Source organism: Cyprinus carpio, chromosome B1 (assembly GCF_018340385.1).
Source record: "Cyprinus carpio isolate SPL01 chromosome B1, ASM1834038v1, whole genome shotgun sequence".
Lineage (NCBI taxonomy): Eukaryota > Metazoa > Chordata > Actinopteri > Cypriniformes > Cyprinidae > Cyprinus > Cyprinus carpio.
The window spans coordinates 32,881,233-32,893,376 of NC_056597.1; the positions used below are offsets into that span (position 1 = coordinate 32,881,233).

General features: G+C 39.0%; 1 protein-coding gene across 1 annotated transcript in view; it reads right to left on the minus strand.

The window, feature by feature from the left end:
• The window catches only part of LOC109081260 (integrin alpha-L-like), a 38,966-nt gene extending 28,130 nt beyond the window's left edge, over window positions 1–10,836 (minus strand). Inside the window, exons 1-5 of the mRNA XM_042717205.1 lie at window positions 10,748–10,836; window positions 9,019–9,133; window positions 8,823–8,917; window positions 8,654–8,712; window positions 6,166–6,280 (exon numbers count right to left, since the gene is read on the minus strand). Coding sequence (XP_042573139.1) covers window positions 6,166–6,280; window positions 8,654–8,712; window positions 8,823–8,917; window positions 9,019–9,133; window positions 10,748–10,823 — 460 coding nt within the window. The 5' untranslated portion in view covers window positions 10,824–10,836. The remainder of the gene's footprint in view (window positions 1–6,165; window positions 6,281–8,653; window positions 8,713–8,822; window positions 8,918–9,018; window positions 9,134–10,747) is intronic.
• Between the last annotated feature and the right edge of the window lie 1,308 nt (window positions 10,837–12,144).

The following is a 12,144-nucleotide window of genomic DNA, read 5'->3' on the forward strand; positions in this document are numbered from 1 at the left end:
TAAAATATTAAAACTCAATTCAAAATGGTGTACAGTTGTTTAATTATGTCATCCTGGTATCGTGGACTCGCTCTCATTTCATACAAGCCCAGCTGCTGCCATTTTGCTACGATTGTTTTGTACGCTGTAATGGATTATAAGGAACTAACAAACTGGTAAGGATTTAACACTAGAAGTCCCAGAGATTTGTAACCCTCCTTTAGCCAAGTGGATGCTAACTGGCTAGTCTTTTCAAGTAGATATAACTGCAGGCCGGAGATCTCCAAAATGGGGCGTGAACTCCAAAATTGGGCAGAACCTCCAAAATGGGGTGGTGTCTCCTCGCACAAAGACTTTCACCATTGGCTCTGGCTCCAGCCAACTGTTATTGACTTACATTTCAAAATAAAATTTTATAAATTAAACATTGTTTCTAGTTCATTTTATTTTCATAAAATAAAATATGCTATATAAATAAATATTCTATGTGAGAGCAACCCCAAAGCTTGTGGCCAGTGATGTTCGGACTGGAGTTTGAACCTCTGCTTAATGATATAAACGTGAATCACCCACGAAGTCTCCCGCGAGCCGTCCCAGCGCAGCTCTAACGCTTTTTTCTCAGCAACGGGGGCATCCTGGGGCTCGAAATTTGCAGGGTAGAAAGGGGTAATGACGCTGGGTGTAACTAAAAAGGTGCCATTGTCCGGCGAGGTCCAGTTGGGGAGTTATGGAATGATCTCATATCGCATAGTGTAGGAAACAACACTTTAATTGACAACCAATAAAATCTTTAGAATCAGTTATGGGGCGGTGTTTGCACTTAAATTGATTGGGGGAAAAATTGCGCTTGCGTGTCATGTGCCTGTCTGTCAATGGGAGGAAGCCACGCCCTATTTTGGAGCTCCCACCCCGTTTTGGAGTTCCCGCCCCCATTTGGAGATCTCCAGGCTGCAGTTATACCCTTCTCAGTCTTTTGGCTATCATTAGCATCAATTCATGTGTAAATATGGTCATTACCTGAGCAATCTGCAGGGGGGTTGGGGGTGTGTGTGTGTGAATGGTTGCTGGTGGCTTGTTTGTATGTGTGGGGGAGGGAGGGCTGCTAAAAGCAGAGAACTTGATTGACCATGTCTCACATTGGCATGTAGGGTCTTGCCCAGGTGTAAACAGGTATGAATTAGCACATCTAATTGCATGCAGCTTGCTCTCAAATGAGAGGTAATTCCTTTTGTGCTGAGGTGGATAAAATCTCACTGCACATAGCCTACTACTTCAGTGCCCTCAAGAATTCTGTGGTGTACGAACCTCCTCTCCAAGAAAAGAAAAATGCAGAGAAGACTCACCACTCGGCAGGCCTTGGAAATGATCCTGAGTGAAGTAAACCCTTGTGACTCAGATGGAGAAGACATAGAACTTCATATTTCATTTCATATTATTTCCTATTTCATTTTAAACCAGTAAGTGGAAAACACCAAAAAAAGCAGAGTGGAGTGACATAAATATTTACTCTGCCTTTTTTGTATTGTCCACTTTTTTGTTTGTACTACTTAGCGGACATTCACTGCCATCTGCACTCTAAAAAATGCTGGGTTAAATATAACCCAGTGCTGGGTTAAAAAGGGACCAACCCAGCGGTTGGGTTATTTTGACCAGAGGTTGGGTTGTTTTGACCAGAGGTGGGTAGTCCAGGGGTCAGAAAGTAAAAGTCCTGCCATATTTTTGCTCCATCCATGAACTCAGCAGCTGATTTCACCAGAGGAGGAACCAAGTCATTCCTTTCAAATCACAAACAAGTCTCAAGTCAAATCCCAAGTCCTCAAAGAGTTAAAGTTAATGAGATAAATAAGTGATTAATTAAATGATGATTGTGCATTAATGATGAACACATGCTGTTATTGGAAATTACAGAGGATCAGATGTTGATGTTTTATTGGTTAAAATGATGCCACCATCATGGAGATGAGTGTTTGATTTAGTTGGGCTCTTGACCCTTGACTTGTTGCGCTAGATCTCTCTCTCTGTAGAAATGCATGTGGTTTTTACAATGATGAGATATTTGCTGTTTATATGTGATGAAACAAGCATCATGAAATGGCATGATTTCATTTAAAATAACTTGCTACCATTTACATGTTCAGGCTTTGCATTAAGAACTATGTGAAACTACAGAACACTGTTGTTCTAAAATATATGGTGAATTAATAAAAAAAAAAGTATATGTGTGTGTATATATACATATAATACACCAAAAGAAAAAAGCTACTATACTATTTAGACACAGAGAGACATCAGGAACCAGTATACCAATCTCAACAATGGTGACAATCAACAAACTGCTTCATGATGCAATGAATGCTGGGTAACACCATAGTAAAAACTCCCATCATGCACTGCAGTATGAAAAATTATTGTCACCACTGTTGAGGAAAGTATGATAAATGTTCATGGCTAAATTCCTGAGCTGATATAGCTTTTTTTTTATTCGATATTGACACATTAAGGTGGCATTTGTTTAATAGTTTTTTTTTTTTTGTAGTTATACAGTAGTTAAAACAGTACCTGAACAATAAACCAAAGAGAGAGACCGCTTTACGATGTTTTTTTACCATGAGTTATTAGCAGAAAAATCACAAGTTACTCTGCTACTTCAAGCTTTTGATTCAGCAATGCACAAATGTTTGCTGTGAAACAATATTGCAATTGCTTAGAAACCAACTACTTTGAGTTATTAAAAGGGTCAAGAGACTAATTAAAGCAAACCTTGACCACAGTTATGGTGGCATCTTGTGTGCTTTTAAAAAAAAAGAAATAAATCAGTATATTTCATCCAAGGCTGTGCCTGGAGTCAGTTGTAGTTCTTGTGTTTTCTCTTTTCTTCTGTTAAGTTGATTGTTAACAGCAGGTGTTCATCACTAATGCACAATCTTCATTTAATTAGTCACTTAATTATCTCATTAACTTTAACTCTTTGAGGACTTGGGATCTGACTCGAGACTGGTTTGTGATGTGAAATGAATGGGTTGGTTCTCCTCTGGTTAAAAAACAGCTTGCTGAGTTCATGGGTGGAATAACATATGGCAGGACTTTTACTTTCTGACCCCTGGACTTTATACCTCTGCCAACTGCTGGGTCAAAACAACCCAACTGTTGGGTTGGTCCCTTTTTAACCCAGCGTTGGGTTATATTTAACCCAGCATTTTTTAGAGTGTGAAGTGCAAAACATTATTAGTTGTTTCTTTGCTTTAGTTGTATCTTTTTATTTAGGAAGATATTTCAGACATTATTCCGATACAGAGAAGGAGATACTGGAATTATTATTAGTATCTATGCATGCATTTGTGATATCATTTGACTTTTCCATTGCTCACAATTTGAATTTGTTCACACTGCAGATGAGGAGACTGCTCCTCAACCAAAAAAGAGAGCCCGTTTGGGGACTGACCTGACAGAGACAGCGAAAGATGGCACAGTGTGTGCGTGAAGAACAGGTGGGGACGCGTCTCCCTTTCACCCCAATCAAAGCGTACGCTGCAGATGGAGAGCCAACGGCTAAGGCCAGGAAAAGTATCTCGAGTCGCCTTCAGAGCTTCCTGTGTTTCATCACTCTTGACATGCTTCATAGCATTCAAGAATGGACTATTCAACATGCACAGGAAACGGAGCATGTTCATTGGTTCATGGCCCTCCCTGAACTAATGGCATTTATTGCAATTGTCATCTTGCGGGGGCTTACCAAGGTTCCATCACTACGTGACTGCTGGTCAGCAAACCTGGGAAACCCACATATCATTGGAACAATGCCGCGAAACCGCTTCCAAGACATCACGCGACACCTACGCTTTGATGACAGGTCCACCCGGAGTGATCGAGCAAAGACTGATAAGTTTGCTGGCAATTTCCAGTGTGTGGGGATCATTTGTCACCAATTGCATCACGTCCTACAACCCTGGTCTACATATCACCGTTGATGAACAGCTTTTCCCATCAAAGACTCGCTGCTGTTTCCTGCAGTATATTGCAACTAAACCTGACAAGTTTGGGATCAAGTTTTGGGTGGCTTGCGACCTAAAATCCAAGTACATTTGTAATGTCCTCCCATATCTTGGCAAGGACCCTAGTCATCCCAGTGGAGAGAGACTGTCTGAAAATGTAGTGATGAGGCTGATGGAACCATTCCTAGACAAGGGCAGAAATGTTACCACGGACAATTTCTTCACATCGCTGTCACTTGCGCATAAACTTCTTAGCCGGAAAACCACCATCCTCGGCACAGTCAACAAGATTCGCCGGGAAACCCCCTCAATCCGCTAGACGCACAGATCACAATGAATTCACCACTCAGGTATGTTGCAGGTCTTTTGTGGTTCTATGTTTATGTGTTTCTAATTTTTAGAATCAACACCGCCAAGTGTGTCATTGTGTCATTGTGTGTAAAAGTGCTATGAAAATAACAATTTATCTTATTTATTAGGTGTTTTCAACCACTGCTGCTACGCGTATGCGCCCAAACGGAAGAAGACCGTCTACATTCTTAGCAGCATGCACAGCGTGATTCAGACTGATAATACCACCAAAAGGAAGCCAAAACACTGTCACCCTTTACAACACCACAAAGTGCGGCGTGGATGTGATGGACCAGATGGTGCGGGAGTACACTGTCCGCACAGGGACACGGCGCTGGCCAGTTGCCGTGTTCTATAACATGATTGACATGGCAGCACTGAATGCACATGTGCTGTATCAAGCATGCACCGGAAGGCAGGAAAGACGGGTGGACTTCCTGGTGGAGCTTGCAAGAGAGTTGGCTAACTCTCATATGTGCGCGAAGAAGGCAAGAAAAGAACAATTGCTTCGGACACAACCCTCCACACCTAGCCCTGAAAAAAAGAGCCATGTGTCAGGTCAAACACCAATGCAAGAACAATCATGCCACTGTGCGATGTGTTCACTGCTACAGATACACATGTGGTAAATGCAGACGGGAGATACCATGGCAGTGCCAGGATTGTGAGTGATTGCTGGAATGTACTCACTCACTTTTTAATATTATTTGTAAATATGTGTACAAATGGTTGGTTTCTTTATTTTATTTTGTACTATTTTATCAAAAAATCTCAGCAACAAAGGAAAAAAAACATGTGTGTTGATTTCTCCCTAAGATGGCAAAGTGAAACACAAGTTTCCTTGAAGTGGCTCAGCATGGCCCCACATTGTTTACATAACAAAAGCAACTGTTCACAGCTGATTAAGGATATTAGCCTAAAGCCTTCCAGCCCATCGGCTGTCCTGCGGGTTTTATAGGTAGAAAAGCCAAATGGCTGCTCTCTGGGACTTCTAGTGTTAAAACGCGTTCGTCTTAATTATTTTATTGTCTTAATAATTTTGTGGTGAAATGTTGTGTAATAAGTGGTTTGCCTGCACCCTTTCCCTTAAATGTCCATTTAGTTTGAACTGCTGTCTTCATGGAAGCTTTGCATTCAAATATTTCAACTCAAATCAATATTTTGCATCTAATTATTTACTTATCTAAAATGTAGCTGTGTAATAAGCGGAAGTGTACCTCCACTTCGCGTGGGGTCCTGATCACTCTGTCGGGGTTTATTCTGCGAGAACAACCGGCTGGATGTACATTATCCCTTACTTAAAACTGTCTAATATGAGTCTGAGTATCATTTTGCATGATCTTTATAATGAAAGCAACAATTGATAGTTTACCCCAGATCTTGAAAATAAAGTAAACATGTAAGTTAAGTCTGTGAACTCATTGCGAACCAACAAGGTTATTCCATATAACAAAGATGGTATCAGTCATTCGGTATGTACTTTTATTAATGTTAAAAAGGTTTAATATTAGATGAATAGATGCTAAACTTATCCATTTGGTTGTGAGTGCGGTGTGCTTCTGAATGGCTGTGATATCTGAGTGATTCTGTCACGTCTGGTGTGGACAGACAAACTGCTTGTCGCAGGAATCTTGTCGTGTCACGTCTGGTTAGGACGGTGTAACCCTAAATTACTGACAAAATGGCCAATGAATCCATATATTTCCCAATCATATCCTTAATCTTTAATTATCAATTAATATAACTCCAAATGAAATGAAATAAAGCAACACATGGTGTACAGTGTTAAAGTCTGAGATGGTTAAACTGCATGAAGTCTTGGTTTGTGTGAGACTCATCAGACCTTGGTAAGCAGCGGTGAAGTTGGAGATGGCCTGTAAGCTGCTGTTGAACTGGTAGCAAACGCCGTTCAGATACGAGTTTCCAACACACTCATGAGGAAAATACGGACTGCAGCTCTGAGAAGGAGACACACGAAATCTGACACATCAGCAGCTCCAGCAGATCACAAAATCAGCTCAACATACTCAGACTACTGTAAGTTTAAATATGAACTATTTAAAAAATAAAAGACCCACACGCGCACACACACACACACACACACACACACACACACACACACACATATACTCTCACACAAACACACACATGTTGGTATACTTTATTTACCAAATGGCTCATCAAAATACAAAAACTAAATTAACATAAAAATAAAAGTTAATGAAATTAATATAATATCTCCCTCATGTTCTTATAAACCTGTATGTCTTTCTCTCTTCTGTATGAAAGCTTATGCTGGACTGAAGCTTTCAAACTTCAGAAACTAATGAAAAAGCATCATAAAGCACCATTTTAAGTCACATGTTTGTTTGTGTGAAGAACAGACTGAGACTGAATAGTTTATTCAGTCATGATCTTCTAGTGAACTGTTCACCTGAAACTTAATAAAACCTAGTAAGTATAACAACTAAGTAAAGATAACTAATTAAATCTAAGTAAGGTAAACTATTGGATTTTACAGTGTACATTTTACTAATTTTTTTTGAATGATTGCTTGTAAGCATCTCATTTGATTAATTCTGATTAATTCTAATGTGTTTAATTTAATTAATAATATTGCTTGTAATCTGTTGCCACAATTTTATTGAGTAAATGTAGAGTATCACTTTTTACAGTGCATTGTGATGCGAATCATTGATTCAGCGTAATGTTTATTTCAGTCTGTTCATCACACAAACCATCAAATGACTCAAGAAGACCTGAAATACAGTGCATGAGTCAGTGAACACATTCATGATGCTCTTATGGTGCTTTTGTGGCACTATTTGTCTTGCCAGTGGGGGATAAATGACAATTAATATACAGTAAAATGTACCAATTTAGCTATGCTTAAAACTATCAAATGATGAGGTCACAGAATAATTGAACTGAATTGAGCCGAATAACGGCACTAGAGTATATTCTGTAGTTGAAATTAAAGTTGTAACTGAAATGATTGAAATTGACTGAAAACTTTGTGACACTGATGCTGACTTGACTTTTTTGGGCTTAAAAGCTTTAATCTCAGTTCATTTTAATTGCCTGGATGTTCACCATATGTGCGGTAAATGAAAGGAATAAGACATATAGGTTTGATTAAGGGACTAACTTCCACATTGTGTTTATTAATGCTCAGGTATTCAGCACATCTACACACAGACAGTGACTCATGAGAATGCAGGTAATTACTCATGTTCAGGGCTGTCAGTGGATTAAAACATCGACTCATATCCTCTTGTTTAACATGAATAATCTTAGATCGCAGATTGAGATGGACTAGGGTGAGAATTTTAATTAATAACACCCATAACTTCAGTTTAGATAACTAAAGGTTATCAGTGGGTCATTGATAAGTAATGCAAACAATCATCATGAAGTCTTATTATCATGAGGACCATATGCAGCTAAATGGTAATATAATAATTAACTTTCTCAAATTCTTATCAAAACACACTAGACTAGCAAAAATAACATGTTACTGTAAATAAACACAGCACCCTCAAAAATGACATTGACAGAAATTGCTGACAACTCACGGAAATGCACAAGATATGTCTGTGTGTCAGATATATTTGGCATCCCATTTTTCCCTGAGATGATTAACCAGGATAAATAGTTCTTCCACGTCGTCTCTCTCTCCGGGATAATCCCACTAATTTCAGGCCCTGTTTACAGTGCAGTACAAAGTGTTTTCTGTACAAAAGACAGGTTCTTGTGTGATTTGATGTTATTTGGTTTGAAACTGCTGGTAAATAAAACAGCTAAAAAGAAAGTGTTTTGTATTATTAATAAAGTACTTGGAGGACAAGATGAGGCTCTTCTTTGCTCAAAACCAACATGAACACTCCTCGTACAATTACAATGTTGTTTCCCATAATTAAACAATAATACACTGTAATATTTCACTCTTGATTATCCCTTTGGTTTTGTAGTGGAGTGGAAATATGTTTGAGCTTTGACATCCCTACAAAAATATGCTTACTCTGTGCAATAGTTTAATTTTCAAATCATACTCATGTAGTAGTCCACTGTCACTTTAGTTGAGCGTGAGCATTGCTGCAAAAATAGACTGCAAAAATAGTGCTGAAACAGCCACTGCTCTGCTGCTCACACTTCCACTGTGAACACTCGCCTTTTTATAACATGAGCACCAAAAAAAAAAAAAAAAAAACTTATGGTGTGAAAAAAAAAGAAAAAAAACAAACACTTATGGTGTGAAATAAACCAAATGCCTACGCAATGAGCCGAGATCAAGCACACAGTGGTTTGACTGTCAGAGACTCTGAACTTACAGTGAGAGCAGCAGAAGACACAGCAGAAGACATGCCGAAGAAGCGGACGCTCTCTGAACCTGTCAAACCCCAGCAGAGAGAGAGAGAGAGAGAGAGAGAGAGTCATCAGCTCAGTATAAAGCAGTGAAAGTCCACAGCAGTCACTGATAGATGTCTGTGATGCTGATACCTGGCCGCTGCAGCCGTTTGCAGGACTGCAGATCTGCTGTGCAGCTGTACATCTCCCCTGCTGAGTTTCCTTCTAATGGAGCTCCAACAATGATCCTGAGAAACACACCCGCACAACCAATCAGACACTCAAGACCGTCAGGAAACACCTAGCAACCACACAGAACACCCTAGCAACCAGTGTGTGTCTGACTCACTGCTTCCTGTTTCCAAACTCGGTCTGATAAACGCTGTAACCAAAGAAATCTTCTGGCGTGCCGTTAAATCTCAGTGGATGTTCAGTGTCGATGTTGAAGGCCTCTGAAAGAGACGCTGGAGAAGCGAGAGAGAGACTGTTGAGACATCCGGAGACGCTTGTGAGACTTCATCCTCAGTCTTTCTTAAAGATGCACTGAGTTCCTCTTCTAATTATTTTGTTTTTTTTAACAATCATGCATGTTTGTTTCAGCATTTTAAGGCCCCGGTATACTTCAAACAAAGTTCATTTTCGTTCTTCGTTTCAGGGCAAAAAGAAGTTTGAAAAGGTATACTGTTTACAAACTTTCCAACACCCCTGCACTGCTGGAGGCGGGTGTAGATTAATGTTAACATGTTGCGATGCTCGCACGTATCCCCTAAACACAACAGTGATGAAGTGTAGGCAATTTAGGTGTGAGACAGGCCCCAATGGTCAGAATATTATAGACAGAAGAATAATGATTAGCAGCAGTTCAGAGTCAAGTATCATGTTTGCAATAGAAAAAAACCACAATCAGTCCTTTATGGGAAGTGTGAATGTCTTATAGTCTCTAAAACTTTAGCATGATGTGGGAAAAAATATTGGTTTGTTACTTTATTTTATTGGTGTTCATTGATTTTATTAAACTGGATAAATTGTTACACCTTTTTATTTTTTATGTGGTGTCATGATTTACTTTTGAGAAAAACAAAGGTTTATTATTGTATGTTCGTTTGGCCTTTAATTTATTGTATACCCTTTAAATTCAAAAATCACACGTCAGAAAAAGGTGGAGTTTCAGAACACACCCACCAATTGCGTAACTGACATGGATCAATGAAAGCTCAAAGGTGTTTAGGAGCCAAAACAAACTCCCCCAGAAAGTTCGCTTTGGTCAGCTGTTTCGAACTGCTGAAACAAATTCAAAACGAACTTCGTTTCGGCCTGACGTCATATCAGTTCGTTCTTCGATTTTGTTTGAAGGAGCCTATATCAGCCCTTTATGAAACACTGACACACTGCCTCATAAAATGCTGAAACAAATGTGCATGTTTATTAAAACAGAATAATCGTGAGCAATAAACCCACATAACTACTTGCTACCTGAGGACCAACAAGGTTTGTTCCTGTGTGTCAGAAGAGTACGGTTCCATTTACCATATTTGATGTGCTCTTTGTATGTGCACTAATCAGTGTTTACATGTGAATAAAAGCCTAACTGAAATCTGTTCATCATATACTCTGATCGGATCACTGAACCAGTGAGTTGTTGACTCAAGAACAGCTGCACTCGGATCAGTCCAATTCACAATCGAATCTTTCAGTGTGATGTTCAACAGGATCATTGAAAAAATCAGCTTGTTCACCAATCGGACATGGCTATCAGTTCTCCGTGAGGGTGTCGTTTCCTAAAGTTCGACTTGAGGAACGATGTGTTTTTATGAAATAAAGTGGAGTAAAAGTATTATATTATGCTTTGAAATGTAGTTAAGTTTAAAGTTTCTGAAAATAAAAACAAATCCGATAAAGTACAGATGCTTGAAAAAAATGTACTTAAGTACAGTAACGAAGTAAAAAGTTGTTACCTTCCACCACTGTTAATTAACACATCAGCTTTCTATTGCTTTACATAAAGTTTATTTTAATGACTAATGCAAAAACTACAAAGAAACTAAAACATTATTTACTCTTATGAATAAATATCTTACCCAACATGAAGAGAATCAAGCCGAGCGTCTCCATCCTGCTGCTGCTCGTCTGTGTGACAAACATCTTCCTGTTCATTTCTTCATGACAAACTCATCTCCAAAAAAATATGGTTTAAATAAAACACAATGCTCGTCTATGAACCAATCAAAGAACTAACAGCAGCAGTGTCCATGCATCATGATGTTTGCAGTTAATTAAGTGATAAACAAATGTTGCAAATGATGTACAAAATAACATACTCATCTTTGCACCAATAAATGTACAACACTATATTTTACTACCAATATATATGTAATATCTAATTATTAATATTTAACTTGTCTTGGAAAATCTCATGAGATCTTGGCAAAAAAGTCTCACAATTTATTTCCAGAACATGATGCATGATTTGATACTGTTCCGGAGCAGAGTGTGAATTTAGTGTGGTGTTAAGAGCGACTGATATGAACTATCATCACATCTGTAAATGATCTGTAGAACTTGGCACTTGCCACGATTTGTTGCAAAATAATATAGAGCTGGATCTAAGCGCAAGCAGTCTTATTTAAAAAAGAAACAGAGCAGAATTGTAAGCCCTTCACTTTAGATAAGGGGAGGGGCGACGGTGGTAAACACCTGTGCTGCATTTCTAATGGAATCAATAAAGGTATGAGGTCTGTTGTTGTTTGGGAAGGATTTGGTATGAGAGTGCTGCTGAGCTTCTTGCCAAGACTACCGTGTCGGGACGTGGTTTGGATGTTTCTCTGTGACATGTGCGAAGTGATTGGGAGGGATAGTTTTGTAGCTTTGGGTTACCCTAACTAAAGTTGGCGGCGGCCGCTGGTTGGTTTTCCCGAACACTGTACCCCATGTCCGGTAGCGGGTAAGAGGGCCAGCAGCCCTTTATCTGCCTTTATTGTTTATTAAATTGTGTATAGGCCTATATATGAAGTGTCTTATTCACCGGGGAGTCCTGGTTTAATGTGACTGACTAATTGTTACCAGTCCCCCGGCACTTGTACAGTATGTGTTTGTAATTGTGTGTGTGTGTGTATAGGGGGTATTAGGGCAGGTTATTATCTTTCATGTGCCATTTTTCATATTATTTTATATTGACGATGGCTAAGTAGTTGGCCAGAGGGGATTTAGCACGTAATTGAGTGGCCTTTTGGTGTGTAATGAAGTGTGTGATTTAACTGATGGACATATGGATTTTGCTGTTTGCTGTGTAATGGAATAGTGTATAATTGGCTAATTTTAAGGTGTTGAAACCCTCTGCTGAACAATTAACTACCACTCTAAAAAATACTTATTCAAATAAAACCCAGATCTGTAAAAAAAACTAACAAACATGTGACACCCATCTTAACCTGCTGCTTTGCCCTTTTGAGGTTTTAATGATTTGTATTATTGTATA